Consider the following 16,254-nt stretch of genomic DNA (forward strand, 5'->3'; position numbering starts at 1 on the left):
GCATCATCCTTGTTTATGTAAGAACCGTAGAACGTGCTGTTTTGCTTTTAGTTTTATTTTGGAAGTTTAACCGGAAGTACCATGTTTGTTTATTGTCACTGATAGTTACAGGTAGACCAGAAGTTAGCAGTTTTTGAGTTCATGCCCCACACTTTTTGTTTGTTGACAATTCTCGTCACTCCTGTTTTTGTGACGAGTGTCATTACTGTCTAGGTAAGTAAAACCCACATGTGTAGTCAACCTAGATAGCGTTACCACTCAAGGTTAATCATATCGGGTGAAGCATGGGGAGCTACTTTATGTTTTAATATTAGCTCATGACGTTTGCCAAATTAATGAACAAGAGAGCCCAAACATCACAGAAACAAACGTCAAGTCGTCTGCTAACTTTAAGCAATGCTAGCACCTAGCATTAGCAACAAGTATGAAACGGTGAAATGAAGGACGAGTGAGCTAACGTTACTGAGTTAGGCAGCCTGACAGCTCTAAGTTAAGCTACAGGAAAGTGAAACCACGACGGTGACATTAAGTAACATGTTAAAGTAAATGCAGTTTTAACGTTTGTTTGTACCTCTAATAGTAGTTAGTTTGGTAACGTTTGGGTGCTGCATACATTTGACTATCTGTGTTTTTTGGCCAGCAGTTACAGCGCCACCATGGGGTTTCTACTGTCTAAATCCATGGATGCAAACTTTAAAAAGCAGCAAGAATTTATGCTCCACAATGCACGGCTGCAGGTGAGTAAAGTTACACCACCTCACATGCTATTAGAATGAATCGTTTATTTCATGCACCTGTAACAACGTGTCAGGGGGGTCATGGAAGTGAGTGTTGGACTACTTTGCACACCAATACCAACTGGATTAACTGACCAGAGCAATTCACAGCACACAAGGCCCTAAAAGCCCTAGGTTCACTGTTTGGCAATTTCATGAATTGTCATATTCTGAAGTAATATGGAGAATAAAGCACACATCTGACACAATGATGACCTGCATTTGCTTTATCCCCTGATCCAGGGACCCTGTTTTTGAAAGAGTCCCAGTGTCAAATCAAGCTTAAAGATTCAAATGTAATTGTTTTATTTACTTATATTGCACATTTTCCTGATAATGTATTTTTTGTTGTCATTGCAACCCAGCAAACATGAATCTGCAATAATATCTTTTAATGTAATAACTATACAGCACAACATTAAAACCAACATAACGTGTGTTTAATGTAATTACTACACAGCAAACATGGTGCAATGTAATGTTCCAGGGTACTTTTCTACCAGCCCACACAAACAAGAATTCTGGTATTTTTTCCAGAAAGCAGACACAGGCCATCTATCTGCCATCACATTAGTCTATCTTATCTATCTGTCTTGTCAGCGTGGCGCTCTGTCTTTCTCTTTGGATTCACACAGTCAAAGCCAATAGTATAAGCTTCAGTGTGAGTCTCAGCGTTTCCATTTAGAGACCACATGTTTTATTGCACTCATTGTTTCATTTAAACAAAGTATTGGTTTTTTCTTTCTCCTTTTTGGAGCCAATTTGTTGTGATGTATTCATGCCTGTAAGCTGCTGAGCAGCAGGTGGAATGTGTGACTGTCATAACACCAATAACATTATCCTACGTAAACCAAAAAGTGATGTTGTTTTCTGCCCTGTAATTTCCCCTCTGCTCTTCCAGGTGTACATGTGGAGGGTGAATATTAATAAGAATAATATGATTTGGTTATGCCAAAGGTTTAGCAATCAAGTATCAGAGCTCCATCCTTTGGTAATGAAGGTTATTCACAAATAAATATTAGACGCATGTTTAAGCATTGCTGTATACATTCTTTCATTGACTTACTACAAATAGTTTCATATTAATAATAGCCACTCAGTATTGCTTTGAATAACTTAATGAATAAGAACGCTCTACTTTTTCATAAAATTGGATTGATGCATTTAACTGTTCACATCTTGGCTGAACAAAAATAACCAAACATTTTTGAACAGTCACTAATGTCATGGTACTGTAATTGTGAAATTATATCTCTTATCTCCAAGTTTAATGAATAAGATTGCTCCTGGCAATTTCTGAATATCTGGGAAGCCACGCTGTTGCCTCCCCCTGCATTAAGATGTCAAAGTGATTGCTTGACTGTGTTTTCAAGTCAAATCATTCAAAGCTAATTGTTCCTTTCCTTGTGGCCTCTCAGGTCAAAGTCATCGGGCTTTGTCTTTAAATCATGGTGTCCATCTTAAACATCACTGGTACTTGAGAATTTAGTGGATAGGGGTGTTTTTTTATGACACATTTCCTGAGGATGAATGGCAGCTGTGAAATGACGTCAATGAGGTTTTATATTTAATATTTAAAGTGGCTTCTTCTGGGCTAATAATAAGGTTGTGTTTTTCATTCACGGTTCCTGCTTTTGAGTGGCTTTTATTGTGAAGTAGGTTAGTGGTGAGTTTTTGATTTTCATGTTTGTAAAAGTTTTTTTTACGACCATGATCACCTTCTTAAGATAATGCAAACTCTAATAATGGACAGTAATATTGCTTGTTTAGCCCTTTTTCCCAAAAAGAAATGATATAAAAAGAATACGTACTTTACGGAAACATACACTGAGCATCAATTACTTTTCCTGAAGTACTACAATGTACAGTACAGGTTAATTAAAAAATAAATACAGATACATCCTGATCAGGCATATGTAAGACTATAAATGAATGCTGTATTTTTAAATTAGGTTGGGAGGGCAGCTTAAAGCTTTAAAAGCTACTTCGGCCATCAATGAAGTGCTCTAGCGTATTCATCATTATATAATCAGTTCTTACAGGAGCACTAGTGGCTAAAACAGAATTGCTATTATCTGATCTTAGTTAAAGACTGCTCAATATCAGAGCAATAGACATGAATAAATGAAATAATAGCTATGTCCCCTCAGGTAAAACATGAATTACAATTATTTGTCCACTACAGGATGTTGTGACCTGCACATTTGAGTAAACATCATAAGAAATGTTCAAACAGCTTTAGCAAAGAGGTATAAACATATTGTTATAATACATTTTTTGTCAAATCAGGAACATATCCAAAACAGCATAAGAATACATCTAAAAGAACATTCCTCATGTGTTGCTTCTTCATCATCAAACTATCTTACCTGTTGAAGCACATAGTTGCTGAGAACTGTTTTTAGATAGCCCAATTCTAAACACTTGCAAATTATGCAACCTTTGTTTATTTAATTGGTCAGGAAAATTCGCAGGTACTTAGAGTACCTAGGAGCCAGCGTATCTATGTTTTTATTGGCGTAAACTGTTTAAATGATGGACTGAGTCACTGTGACGGCCCCTAGGCCTTAGACTCAGGTCCCTGGTTAGCCACTCCCCCAAATCAGGAGAGATTGCTGACACCTGATTTGGGTTGACTGCTCAGCTACAAGTATGGGTGCCTGAGCAGTCAGTCTTTCTCTCCTCTTGGGTTGCTTGGCTCTACTGGACCTTGGTTTGTTTGTGCTGTCGTTATATACTGATGCATGTTCACACACCCACACACTACACACATTACTGATGAACTGACTTCATAGTTAATTTAGTTTCTTTAAATAAATGCACTTCAATTGGATGAATCATGTGTGGTCTCCTTCCTTTGTCCGTCCTTGAGCTAGGGCGTGACAGTCACCATAATGTTACCAAGCAACCTGTTTTGCAAACCACCTTTCAAACATAGCAGATAATGCCCTTAACTATGTCAAACTCTTAGCCTTTAAATAATTGGCACCAGAGGCTGCTGCCGTGTTCTACTTCTTTCTGTGTGTATACTGTAATGATGTGTGTGCATCAGCTCTCCAAGCAGCGACTTGCCCTGCGTATGCGTGAAGCCTTTAGAAAATGTCAGTGGATTTCCCGCTTACTTTTCGGTTCTGATCTCACCTTGTCACTTTCAGAATGAAATAAGTGAGGCTCATTTCTTTCTGCTACTTTTCATCCCTCGTGATGTTGCTGTTCCTTCCAAGCGAGAGACAAAGAGTCTATTTTTAAAGCACACACGTAGGTAAAGGTAACACTGTGCTTCCTTTTCCTTTTGTTGTGAAACGTGAACATGGGTTTAGACATGTCCACGTTACAAAGTTCAATGTCCTGGAAGTATTTTTGGAGAGCTTGTTGGAAATGGAACGTCATTACTTATCTGGTATCAACCGAAAAACAAAAAGCTGACAGTAGATATTTAATCATTTTCACTTACAATTTAAAACTGATAGCTTTTTTTAAGAGGGCATTAACACTTAGCATTTTGTTATTGGTACCAAAAATCAGCGATTGTATCTGGGCTACTGTTAGAAATCTTCACATGATAGCTAATTTCCAGTCATGCTGTCAGAAGGCATAGAGCCAGCGGTCTCTCAAACATCCAAGATCTGTGATTGTTACCAGATATTGAGTGATTTTGATGTAAGCCACATTTGTGTTTACTTACATCTGTGGCGTTGAAAGTGCATGTAGATGTTTGTATGTTTGGATAAGTGTGTTCCTGTTTGTTACTGAGATTGCGGTGAAGTAGCAGATGTAGCAGACGCGTATTGGCAGTTTGAGGCTTTGATTCAAAGCGGTGGGTGGGGTGCAGCAGAGAGGGTGTTGAGTTTCCGGATGGTGAGAGCGCTTGCTGGCAGTGTTTATGCTTGGTGTTAATGATTGGCGCGTTCATCAAAGATGAGTTTAATGTCCTGGAGGATTTTCGCAAATTTGAAACTCAATTCCATTTCAGTTGCATCAATGCTAATGATGCTGTGGTTGTGGAGGGTGGAGATCAAATACTGTGTTCCTCCTTTACTGGCATTGGTTGGCATCAGGGCTGGGAGTAATACAATGTTTATTGGCAATTAACATTATTATTTCTTATCTGTTTATCATAATGCCTTTATTAGTACCACAGAGGGGAAATGTACGTTGTTACAGCAGAAAAAGAGCCACAGACAGCTTCATGTTACATGCATACAAAAGTATAAAATAATAAAAAAAGGTTAAAATAAAAAGTTACACAATTTACAAAATACACATCCTGTAACAGTTCTTAGGATTTAGCAGCCAGGTATATATTGCACAGTTATTAACGGCACATATATAGATTTATTTCAAATGTATTCTAAACTTTTGACATACCACAAATAAATAAGGGACAAATATTATGTCCATTGTTTTTTTGTGTTGTTGGACCGGTCTGATATTTAATGAATCATAATGCATTTGTTACGATAACATAACTAGAGTTCCAAAAAACATATGAAGAAGTCTCCTTTTGATGGTCTTATGATGGGTATTTTTCCTCATTACGTTTTTTTACAGTTAAAGGATGAATTAAACAAAAGTATAGGCAGATTCATTCATAATGAAAATAATTGTTAGTGGAAGCCATACAAGCATTTATATAAGCATTACATTTCAATGCATCACTTCTCATCAGTCCATTGGCAAGCTACAATCATCAGGTGTTGGCTTTTGTATCAATACCGAACACTGATTATACTTTACACCTACACTAAAATAATTTCTCTCTCTTATTCACTTTGGAATATTCCACTTTTTGCTTCAAAAGTTTCAGCCGGGAACTAAAGTGACATTGACAAGAAGTAGGCAGTTTCAGGGAAGGTTAATACAACCAAACATCCCGTATCAATGAGCTACTTCCTGTTCTGCTTCCCTGATGAGAGGAGAGATGACGTTATGAGAGGGGACATTTCACCAGAAACCCTTCATTACATATATCCCACTCCCGAGAAATATAGTGGGGTCATTTCAATGAAATGTCCTTAAAAGGGTGTAATGGTAACGTCATTAATTGTTTGACTCGGTACCATCCCCTGCTGTGCTTGGTTTCTATTCTCCTTCTTAACGTTGAGTTTCCTAGTGTACATTTATTAAGCTCAGCATACTGTAAACTAGGAGAACAAGCATTGTGGATTTGAGAAGCCGTTCCTGTTATTAAAACAGCCCAGAGTCTCTCTTGTGGATGACACACTGACTCAACCGTTAAAAAGTTTCTAGCCTCTCCCTTCCATTGTTGCCAGGTTGGTTCCAGTAATAGACATTATCTTTCAAAGTTTCAGGATGTAGCCAAATGTACATAGAAAATTCTCAGATGTACAAGGAAGTGTATTCACATCTTCCCAGTCTGTTCTTTTTCTTTTCATGTTTAATTATATATTTGACATCTACACATGATACATTTTGTCCAACCAATAATCAAACATTTAAATTATTTAAAAAAAAAAAGCCATTCAATTTATTCTCATAAGAGAAAAATAATGGGTTAACCAGCTGTGGATTTCCGTGCTTTAATCAGTCTTTGATTGATTGTAATTGATTGTAACTTGAATTAAATCTGACAAGGCACCAAAAATAATTTCAGCTACCTTTGTGACAACCATTGTTAAATCAACTAATGTGTCTGATAGGGAGTTAGCTGCACTGTTGGAAATGTCTGGGCAGCCATTTGGTACGACTAAAAATGGCAGAGAAGAGCTGCAGGCGAGCAGACAAGTTATTCATTAAAATACATTATGCGCCAATATGACTATATCTAGATATACTATTATCCCATTTCGTGTTTTTCCGAGTGGTTCCAAGCCTTATTTATGTTCAAAAATATGAATTAAACTCTCCAATATCAATCTAAAAGCATACTATTCCAATTAAAGTGGTGATTGGGATTTTTGATTCATTAGCCAAAGTGCCATTTACTGTACTTTCACCTACCAGTGCCGTCTCCACCCGGGGGGTTTAATCCTGCTGTTTCCCAAGATGCATAACTTTCCTTCTCCTTCTACTGATATGAAATAAGCTAATCTCCACACTTTACACGTTCACACCAGGAATCACATTCTGTCAAGTACAGGCTTGCAAAGTGTCGTGCAACTTCCGATACATTTCCACAAAAACTCCAAGGGATGTTAAGCTCTGGAATATTTGGGAATTTTTCAACAATTAATGCCCATTTGACCGGATTGTATCAATGCACTCCATTCAACACCTATTCTTCCAACACATGAAGATAAAGTTGGCAAGCATCCCATAAACTAATAATTCAGGAGAATAACAACCCTCTGCACGCACAGTGTGTTTACATGTGCAGCGAATGCACTCTGAGCCAAAGAAATACAAGCCAGTTTCAGAAGTACAAAGTTTATATCTTGTGCTAGATTTAGCTAGCTAGATGTGGCTGGATTGGGAACGCTAATGGAAGAGTTGTAATTCATCTATTACGATTCATTTTTTGATCCTAAAACTTTTCTTTTCTAATTTAGTTTTTCAATTTAAACCAAAATGTTGTAGACAGCCCACAATTTTTCTCTCGATTATATAAAATGATCTTTCAATTTTGTTAACTTTAGATAACTCACCACATTAATAATAATACCTTGTTTTTATAGCGCTTTTCCTGGTGCTCAAAGATGCTTTACAAATAATTCTCGATCCTAGGCATCAATGTTTTGCTTTGTTCCTTTCGAGATGGTGGCTCAAATTTCAACAATTACTCAAATCGAGCATTATATTGTAGTTTTATTATAGTAGAGTATAAAATGTATTGGTATGTGAGAGTGTGTATAGTGTAAAGTGTTTAGGCAGTATTGCCTATGTGCGGGCCAGCAGAAACTTTAATTCACTTAAAATGTAATTCCATTTGATGTTCAGCCATTAATGCAAATATACAGAAGTGATGGTGACTATGGGCAGGAAGTCAGAAATCAAAACGTTGCTTGTCCGACATGTTGTAATTTATGTCATCTCCTCGCGTCACCGACTGGTCAATTTGTATTCTTTTACCCTTTGCGTCATCAGTGAGTTAATGTCACATTCCCTAAGTGGAAACGGAAGCTCATCTTTGACACATTCACTCATTTCAGGATGAATGCTTTATTAATTAGCATGTCACTCAGGCAGCTCAATAGCATACGTGTGTGTGCATGAAGATGTGAGTGAACGTCAGACAGGAAACGGCAGACAAAAGATTCCTCTGACTGAGGCTCATCAGCATGGACACTCTGTTTCCCTTTGACCCTGTCTCCGTCCCTCTGACTGTCTTGCTGCTTTATTATCCATGGTTATATACACACATATTTATTTCCATATGAACACGTACCTTAAACAAATGTTTTTTTCGTTAAATCCCGCTCTTGGCGGTGGGTTATTTTACTTTTGAAAATAAAGTTGTCAGTGCTTTCTGGTGGACAAAATATATAATGAAGATACTGTTTCTACATTTCCCCAATCATATCTTGGGCAATTGTGATCTTTAAATATTTAGTTTTTTGTGAACCAACATACAGATATAGGCCTACAGATATATCTGGGATAAAGCTTGTTACACTGAGAGGCACTAGAGCAGCGTTTCTCAAAGTGTGGGGCGCGCCCCACTGGTGGGGCGCAGAGATGTGATAGGTGGGTCACGAAATACAAAATAAAAAAAATGTAAATTTTTTTTTTTTTTATCAAATATCAAAACAACGGCACGGGGTGCAAAACGCATCAATGAAAGCGACGACCTTCTACCACACAAAACAACACCTGTAAATAACCCAATTTGTGTTCTTTGAAATTGAAAAGGATATTGTGATTGTTTGTTTCGTTGCAGTTGTATGTCTTAAGTGTAATTTGGCATGCTTTTATTTTGAAGGCGAGTTTACGCTGTTGACAGGAAGTTGTTGTTGCTATGGAAACCAGAAACGTTTCACAGCGGGCGGAACTTGTCATTTAGAAGGAAGATATGATTGGTCAATTGTACTGTCATTTGACATTACTCTCTCGTTCAGTTACTATAGCTGGCCCTCTGTGAATTCATAGCTGGACGTCCAATCAGCTCCTGTCTTCACCTCGCAGAGACAAGCTTCTTTCATTTAACCCTTTACATTCAAACAGAAACTGAATAGGCAGATTCAAAGGATTTATTTCTTTGGAAATGTTATTTTAAATACTATTTAATCAAGTTACTTTTGGTAAAACTAATGACAAATATTACTAAAAACATATTTTAAAAAAATATATAAAGAAAAATATTATTTTGTTTTTAAATATTATTTTGTAGAATATCTTAGGCCCTCAGAGAGGGCATAGACTGGAGGGCCCTGACGGCTCGCCACTGGTAAAAATATCTCATACACACAAACGCTCTCACAGACACACAACAGCGTTGCAGTCGGGAAGAAAAGCAATATGGAGCGGCATCTCACCACTTCAAGGAGTTTAACCGCGACACTTTTCGAAATCCCATTTGTGTCCCCCCACTTTACAAATAGGCCTATGTTTATTATTATTTTTTAACGCAAGCCATCATCGCCACGGAGGAGCACACAGCCTCTGTGAGCGAGCGAGTCGGAGAGCGAGAGAGCTAGAGAGAGCACACCTTTTTCCATTTAATAAAGTTGTAAAAAATAAAGTAAGAAATCATTCCAATGTGTAATATGGGACAGTAAAGAACAAAAAAATTGTTCAAAAGGGGAGGGATTAGTAAAATATGCATACATCAAAAGAAAGAATGCTAACTAGGTAACATAAGATAAGAATAAACAAGTTGAAATGTTTGTTATTGGTTGTGATCATATTCTAAAGATGTTTGGATTATTGAAAAGTATACAGCTCCCTTTCATCTGAGTGTTGAGAGCTGTATCCATAAATTCATGCTGTGCTCAAAGTAGGGCTGCTCGATTATGGCAAAAATCATAATCTCGATTATTTGGGTCAATAATTGATATTGCGATTTTAAAAAACGATTAACCATTTACTTTGAAAACATCAATTTATTGAAGAAAATAATTTGAAAAGTATGTTTTTAACAGTGGATTACCCTGAACTTTAAGTATAATTCAACTGAAAAACCTATTTAAAAATAAATAAATCGTTTTATTTCGATTATGTTGTTTTCATAATCGTTGCAAGCCAAAATCGTAATTGCAATTAAAATACGATTAATTGAGCAACCCTAGCTCAAAGTGCACCAGATTGATGCATTTAACTTCAACATTTATTCCTAGAGGATGTGACGTCCACCCCCAAATAAAGAAGGTTAAAATAATTAAATTGAATACATTTTATTTTAGTAAACACTGAAAACGGGTCCCACAGACCCAAACAGCACACAAAGGTTAAAGGTAGCATATAATCATTTTCAAATGTGCTAAATATATACACTGCAAAAACACAAAAAAGAGGAGTAAAAGTAGCTCACAACTTGTTTTATTTTTTGAAAGTAGCTCGCATCCTAAAAAAGGTTGGAGACCCCTGTTATAGAACGATACATTTGTCAATTTTAAGCTTGGCCTACCATTTTATTGGAGCGATGAGGAACAGGTGGGGCTTAAAAAGGCCCACCTGTTCAAAGTGGGGAATGACAGAAAAAGTTTGAGAACCACTGCACTCGAGTGTCCTTATTTGGTTTCAAAGTTCTCTACTGCCTGATGACGTGTGTGTGTGTGTGTGTGTGTGTGTGTGTGTGTGTGTGTGTGTGTGTGTGTGTGTGTGTGTGTGTGTGTGTGTGTGTGTGTGTGTGTGTGTGTGTGTGTGTGTGTGTGTGTGTGTGTGTGTGTGTGTGTGTGTGTGTGTGTGTGTGTGTGTGTGTGTGTGTGTGTGTGTGTGTGTGTGTGTGTGTGTGTGTGTGTGTGTGTGTGTGTGTGTGTGTGTGTGTGTGTGTGTGTGTGTGTGTGTGTGTGTGTGTGTGTGTGTGTGTGTGTGTGTGTGTGTGTGTGTGTGTGTGTGTGTGTGTGTGTGTGTGTGTGTGTACACACAGATGGAACGTCAGATGGTGATGCAGAACCAGATGAGAGAGAGACAGATGGCGATGCAGGTTGCCTGGTCCAGAGAGTTTCTCAAATACTATGGGACTTTCTTTGCGTTGGCTACAGTTGGACTAACTGTAAGGTGAGTTTTGTGTAAAACAAGCTCATAGGTTCAACTCCCAGGTGTTTTGTTCAGGATAAAAGATGATTGTTGTTTCTATCACAAGCATACAGACATCCTGTAATAATGCTTAGTGTGGAGACCTATACCTGGTTGTATATGAAAGCAGTACATTTTCACAGCTTCAATATTCAATTAATCTCTTGACATTGTTCTCAATCTATTGTTCTATATTCCTAGGATTTAGTTGATGCAACAACTCCTGTATTACTGTGTTCATGCTAATGCCGTTGGCAGATGAAAATGTATGTAATTGAATATAATTGTGATGCAATCATAGAAGCTTTTATTTATCCTACTTCACCTAATAACAGGCGATGATACTAAGAAGTTCTTCTTTTTGTCTCTACGCTTTGCTTCAGTGCCATTAAAAGAAGGAAGCCATTCCTATTGGCTCCCATCGTTCCTCTGGGCTTCATAATGGCCTACCAGGTGGACAGTTCCTATGGGACGCTTATTTATCGAGTGAGAGGTAGGACTACGCCTTTGTCTTCTTAAAATCCATTACATTTCATCCACATTTAACAACAATCAAGAGAACTCTTGCACTGATATACACAATGTACAACATTTTATTATAAATGCCTTTATTACTAAAGTTAAATGATATTCTGACACATTAATTGCAATTGCATATAAATATAATTAAATGGTTGGTCAGACATTAGTGTATATTATATTTAAACTAATCTGTGTATTCCCAAACTATACTCTCCTCCCATTTAAATCCATTCCCTGACTAGCTGTTTTCCAATAATCGATGTCTTAAAACCTATTTAGTCGATCCACAATATATACATAAATATCCAGCTATAACAGAACTATGATCATATCATTATTTCCAATCCTCAATTTTTCCCTGCAGATAAATAGCTTCCAAATATAATGAATGAATTTATAAAAAAAAAACGTAACACAACTCTTGAACGTGTGGGACAAAAATAGTTGTTTTAACACCCATTTGCAACAATACCACACAGTGTTTTCTGTATCCGTTGTACCCTCTTCAGGGGAGGCTGAGAGTATCATGACGTCTGACCACGACCGCCTGGACTTGCCTCATGGGACTCCAACCTTCGAAAGCATAGAGAAAGCTCGCCGCGCTAGAAGCAGCCTCGCCTCCTTCCTGGAGAAATGAGGTGTTGTTTATTAAAACACATCATCCCCGTCCAGTCGATGCATTCACCATTCTGCTTTATGCTGCTTTGACATTATTGAGTCTATGGTTTGCACTAATTCTATATCATGGACCTTGATTCAAATTAGTTTAAATAATAAATAGTGTTGCTGTTGTTTTGTAGCTATTGTTATAAAAGATGCATGAGTTACCACATACTGAAGCCAAACTAAATACTTTGGGTTGTGTTACACTGTCAGTATGCGGCATATCATGGAATACATCTGTCAAATTCATGTTTGCATCAATTAAAGCACTGTAACATCAATAATGTTTCCATATTCAAAGTCAGGCTCTAACTTTGGAAAGCTATTGCCAATTGAACCCTCAGAAGACAGACACAAATGTTTAGAATTATTGTTAAAGATGAAATACTTAATTTGAGTTTTCACACAATTCCAGAAGATATTTAAACCAGCGCAGCTCTATCTCATTTTCAAATTGCATTATGGAAAAGTCAGTTAGCATGCTGGTCTGGTTTGCCTATATTTTGTCCTTTTTCCTAAAGAACAGCTTAGCCTCAGTTTGTTGTACGTAATGTGCACCTGGCAAACATCTTAATATGTTGTGTTTAAGCTTAGTTTATTGTATCGTACATTAAAGGTGCATTAAGTGATGTTCGACCACTAGAGGGCAGAACATACTTATTAAGCTATAGAAATACAATTTGGTTGATTCATTCATTTGCCAGGACTGGATAATCAAAGTAGCTACAAAGAATAATCAACACTACCGACATGCGTCCTGATGAAGATTATTGTTACTTCACACTCTATCACTAAATGGTTTGTTCGTGGTTTCTGAAAAGTTGATTTGCCGATTTGGAATTTAATTGCAAAGAAGCTTTACACCAAAGCTTTAGTTGGCATTGTTGCACCTGTAACTTGTATTTGTATGATCACAACTGTATTCAGTGGATGTAAAATATAACACGGTGCTGATATTTATGAATTGTGCATTTGCCATAATTTTAACTCATGTATGACATCATGGAAACTATTTTTGGTAATCAAATAAAAATAAATATTGCCAAGTCTTTCTTTTCTACAATCATATTTTGTGACATGATGCCAGTTTAAGGCAAGGCTCCAAAGCCAACTATGTATATAACCACCATTAAAGGTCCCCTATTATACCTTTTTTCATCAATATATTATAGGTCTCAGATATATACAAACATGTCTCTGAAGTGTTTGGCTCCGAATACCAAACAGATCATTGTAGCATCCCATAATCCCCTCTGTTTCAGCCCTGTTTCAAAAGTGCTGATTCTCTGTCTGTTATTCAGTGGTCGCCAACCAGTCGGGTCGATCGCGAGTGTGGTGCGGGTAGATCGCGGACCGTTAAAAAAAAAAGTAACAAGAAATACAAATAAAATAAAAATAATAATGTTTGAAAAATACGTTTTTAGATGTAAACCCCCCGGGACCACCCCCCCGGACCCCCCTAGAGGAGGTGAGGACCCCCCTAGAGAAGGTGAGGTCCACCCCCCACTCGTAAAAAAATAGCACTTTACCCCTGCCTAAATGCCGTGAGCTGATTATGGAGCCTTCATTGTAACAGTAATTCAGATGCAATTAGCCTATATAAAAGGCCTCAAATTGGAAGCACTGTCTGGGCCGTCTTTTTCACTCGTGAACTGTTAGCGCCGTGTTATGCATGCCCACTGCACCTCGCGGGAGCAGGCACAGCGTAAAGCAAAAACTCTCAGACATTTCAATTATTCGTACGGCAAAATACGGTTTGGAAACAATATCATTTCCTTTTTGGCGGGCATGCATAACACCGGAGCCTCGCTGCGGGGAAACGTTGGCGCTGTTCTGAGTTTGTTCTAATCTGTCAAAAATGACGGACTGCTTTCAGATTTTTCCGTCACTGTTAAAAAAAATCCGTCATAGACGTAAAATCGTTATGACATCATAAAGTGGCCAAAATCTGATCAGCTCATTTTCAGACAGGTTTTTATAGAAATGGATCTGGACAAAAAGTGAGAGAACATTTTTTCCTGAAACTTTCAGAATCTCTTTCCACAGAGAATACATACTTTATACATGTGTATGTATAAAAGACATGAACAAGTGGATTTTGCATAATGGTGACCTTTAACTAAACCCCCCTTTTGGACATAGTGATAAAGAAGCCTGAATCACAAACGCAACTACATCCTTCCCAGTGAGGTTTACAAGACATCATACATGCCTTCGTATTGTTTGTGTCAAAATCGTAACTGCAACTTGCGTATGAGTAATGAGCACACTCACACTACAAAAGAATATCGCTCTAATGTTATTACAATAAAGAAATATCTCCAAAGTACGTCATTGTCATCAATCTATATGACGTGAGCGTGAGGGAGGGAGGGAGGGAGAGGGGTTGGGGTTGAACGCAGAGGTTGATGAGTGAACCAGTGAGTAGGTTTCCAGAGAGAACAAAAAGAGGGAAACCAAAGCTCTGCAACACAAGACCGCCAACAGAAGCATCCTTCACAAGTTGAGCATTCGGCTGCTACACAACAGGATTTGAAACCCTGATCAGATCTGAGGTGGAGCTCTGCTTGACCTTCCTGTGCAGACGGCTCTGTTAGTGACAAGTGAGAATGCTCTGGAGATTGACTCTTGCCCTGGCTGTGGTGTGCGTCGGTGGCATCTGCAGCTGTGTGAAGGCGGACACGATGAGCAGACTGCTGCTGCCGAGGGACTACGGGGTGAAGCTGTGCGGGAGAGAGTTCATCAGAGCGGTCATCTTCACCTGCGGCGGCTCGCGCTGGAGACGCTCCACAGACGGGGACATAGGTGAGCAACATGCTGCTGGTTCATCAGTGCTCACTAATTGGACGAGTGTTTATCTTAAAAAATGAGTTTTAAAAATGTGAATACAGACCTTAAAGACTCTTCTGAAATATTCTTCAAACCTTTAATGTTGAGACGTGTCTTTAAATATACAGTAGTCTGGTGTATAGTTATAATGTAAGACATTGATTCCTCATTAAGGCTTAAGAAAGAGAATGCAGGCAAGGAACTATCATTATTTTGTTCCTACTTTATTTGTAGCGCTCACATGTTTGTAATTGTAAGTTATATATATCAACAGGTTAGGCTGCAACAGGTTTAAAGAGGCAGCATTTCTCCACACATTTCAGTTAAACAGACGATATAAAGAGCTTAATTTCAGCACCATGGTCAGCTCATGTTTATTTTTTATTTGACCAATCCTTTAAACGAGTATAACCATCATTCCTGTCTCCTTAGTTCTACAAAATGTCAATTTTCTTATCATTCTAATCTGTGAATTAGTTTTTAACTATGACCAAAGATGCATATGAGAAGTGATGTGCCTCCATCTTTATATGTATCTCCTGCTAATATTGATCAACCCTCTTTGATTCTCCAGCTCCCTTCCAGTGGAGTTCCCTCAGTGATGTGACAGTGGGGGACGACCAGCCAGACTGGCAGCCTGGCACAGAGCTTTCAGCAGATAAGCCTTCTCCGCTCCTCATCAGCTCCTCTTCCTCCCTGGCGGACCTCCTGGCTCTGTACGTGGCCCGCAGAGAAAGGCAGCAGCTGCCTCTGAGCGACTTCGCCCCTCAGTCGCAGCCTTTCACTGTTTTAGGTGAGCAAGACGGGAACCCAGCCGCAGGGGACTGGCCCGTAGCGAGCAAGAAGAAGAGGAACTTTTCTCTGGGTGTGGCCGGGAAGTGCTGCAGTCAGGGCTGCACCAAGAACGATATTGGACGCTTGTGCTGATTCAGGGAGCAGAGCGGCTGTGACATGAAGGTGTAATGGACAGTGTTGATGTTAAATATGGAGGAGAGAAAGTTCACATCTGCTTTTCATAGGTTTAAGTGAGCCTAATATTTAAAAAATGATATATTTTCTTTACTTTCCTTGTTTGATATTTTGTTAATCATGTATAATAATATCATGTTCTGTAAGTAACCCTTTCAGCATCACTGAAAATAAATTCAAACTGTGTTAATATTAAATCTTCAGCCTTAAAGTGTCCTTTGTTTATTTGCTGGACCAGGAGAAGCACCCATTGTTTAGCCTGCGGACCACATGACTAACCTGCATTTATTCTAGCACCGGGCAATATCACACATGTCATTTCGGCTGCGGTGAACTTATTGCTGACATCTGTTCACAACAT

The 16,254-nt window shown here is 38.3% G+C and overlaps 2 protein-coding genes across 6 annotated transcripts; both read left to right on the plus strand.

Moving 5' to 3' along the window:
• Window positions 1–80: 80 nt before the first annotated feature.
• Window positions 81–13,146, plus strand: plgrkt (plasminogen receptor, C-terminal lysine transmembrane protein). 5 transcript variants are annotated; one of them, XM_034200574.1, is made up of 6 exons: window positions 179–213; window positions 644–737; window positions 1,020–1,072; window positions 10,762–10,892; window positions 11,294–11,403; window positions 11,942–13,146. In XM_034200574.1, the coding sequence occupies exons 4-6, from the start codon at window positions 10,762–10,764 to the stop codon at window positions 12,067–12,069; spliced, it is 369 nt and encodes a 122-aa protein (XP_034056465.1). In that variant the 5' UTR covers window positions 179–213; window positions 644–737; window positions 1,020–1,072; the 3' UTR covers window positions 12,070–13,146. The 5 variants fall into 5 exon arrangements, with proteins under 5 accessions (XP_034056461.1, XP_034056463.1, XP_034056462.1 ...); XM_034200570.1 differs by lacking the exon at window positions 1,020–1,072 and having other exon boundaries at window positions 81–213; XM_034200572.1 differs by lacking the exon at window positions 1,020–1,072 and having other exon boundaries at window positions 81–213; window positions 10,774–10,892.
• A 1,354-nt stretch (window positions 13,147–14,500) lies between these two features.
• Window positions 14,501–16,122, plus strand: rln1 (relaxin 1). Its single transcript, XM_034200568.1, has 2 exons — window positions 14,501–14,900; window positions 15,499–16,122. Exons 1-2 carry the CDS (start codon window positions 14,705–14,707, stop codon window positions 15,849–15,851), a joined length of 549 nt encoding a protein of 182 aa, XP_034056459.1. The 5' UTR covers window positions 14,501–14,704; the 3' UTR covers window positions 15,852–16,122.
• The last annotated feature ends 132 nt before the right edge of the window (window positions 16,123–16,254 follow it).

Source organism: Gymnodraco acuticeps, unplaced genomic scaffold, assembly GCF_902827175.1.
Source record: "Gymnodraco acuticeps unplaced genomic scaffold, fGymAcu1.1, whole genome shotgun sequence".
NCBI lineage: Eukaryota > Metazoa > Chordata > Actinopteri > Perciformes > Bathydraconidae > Gymnodraco > Gymnodraco acuticeps.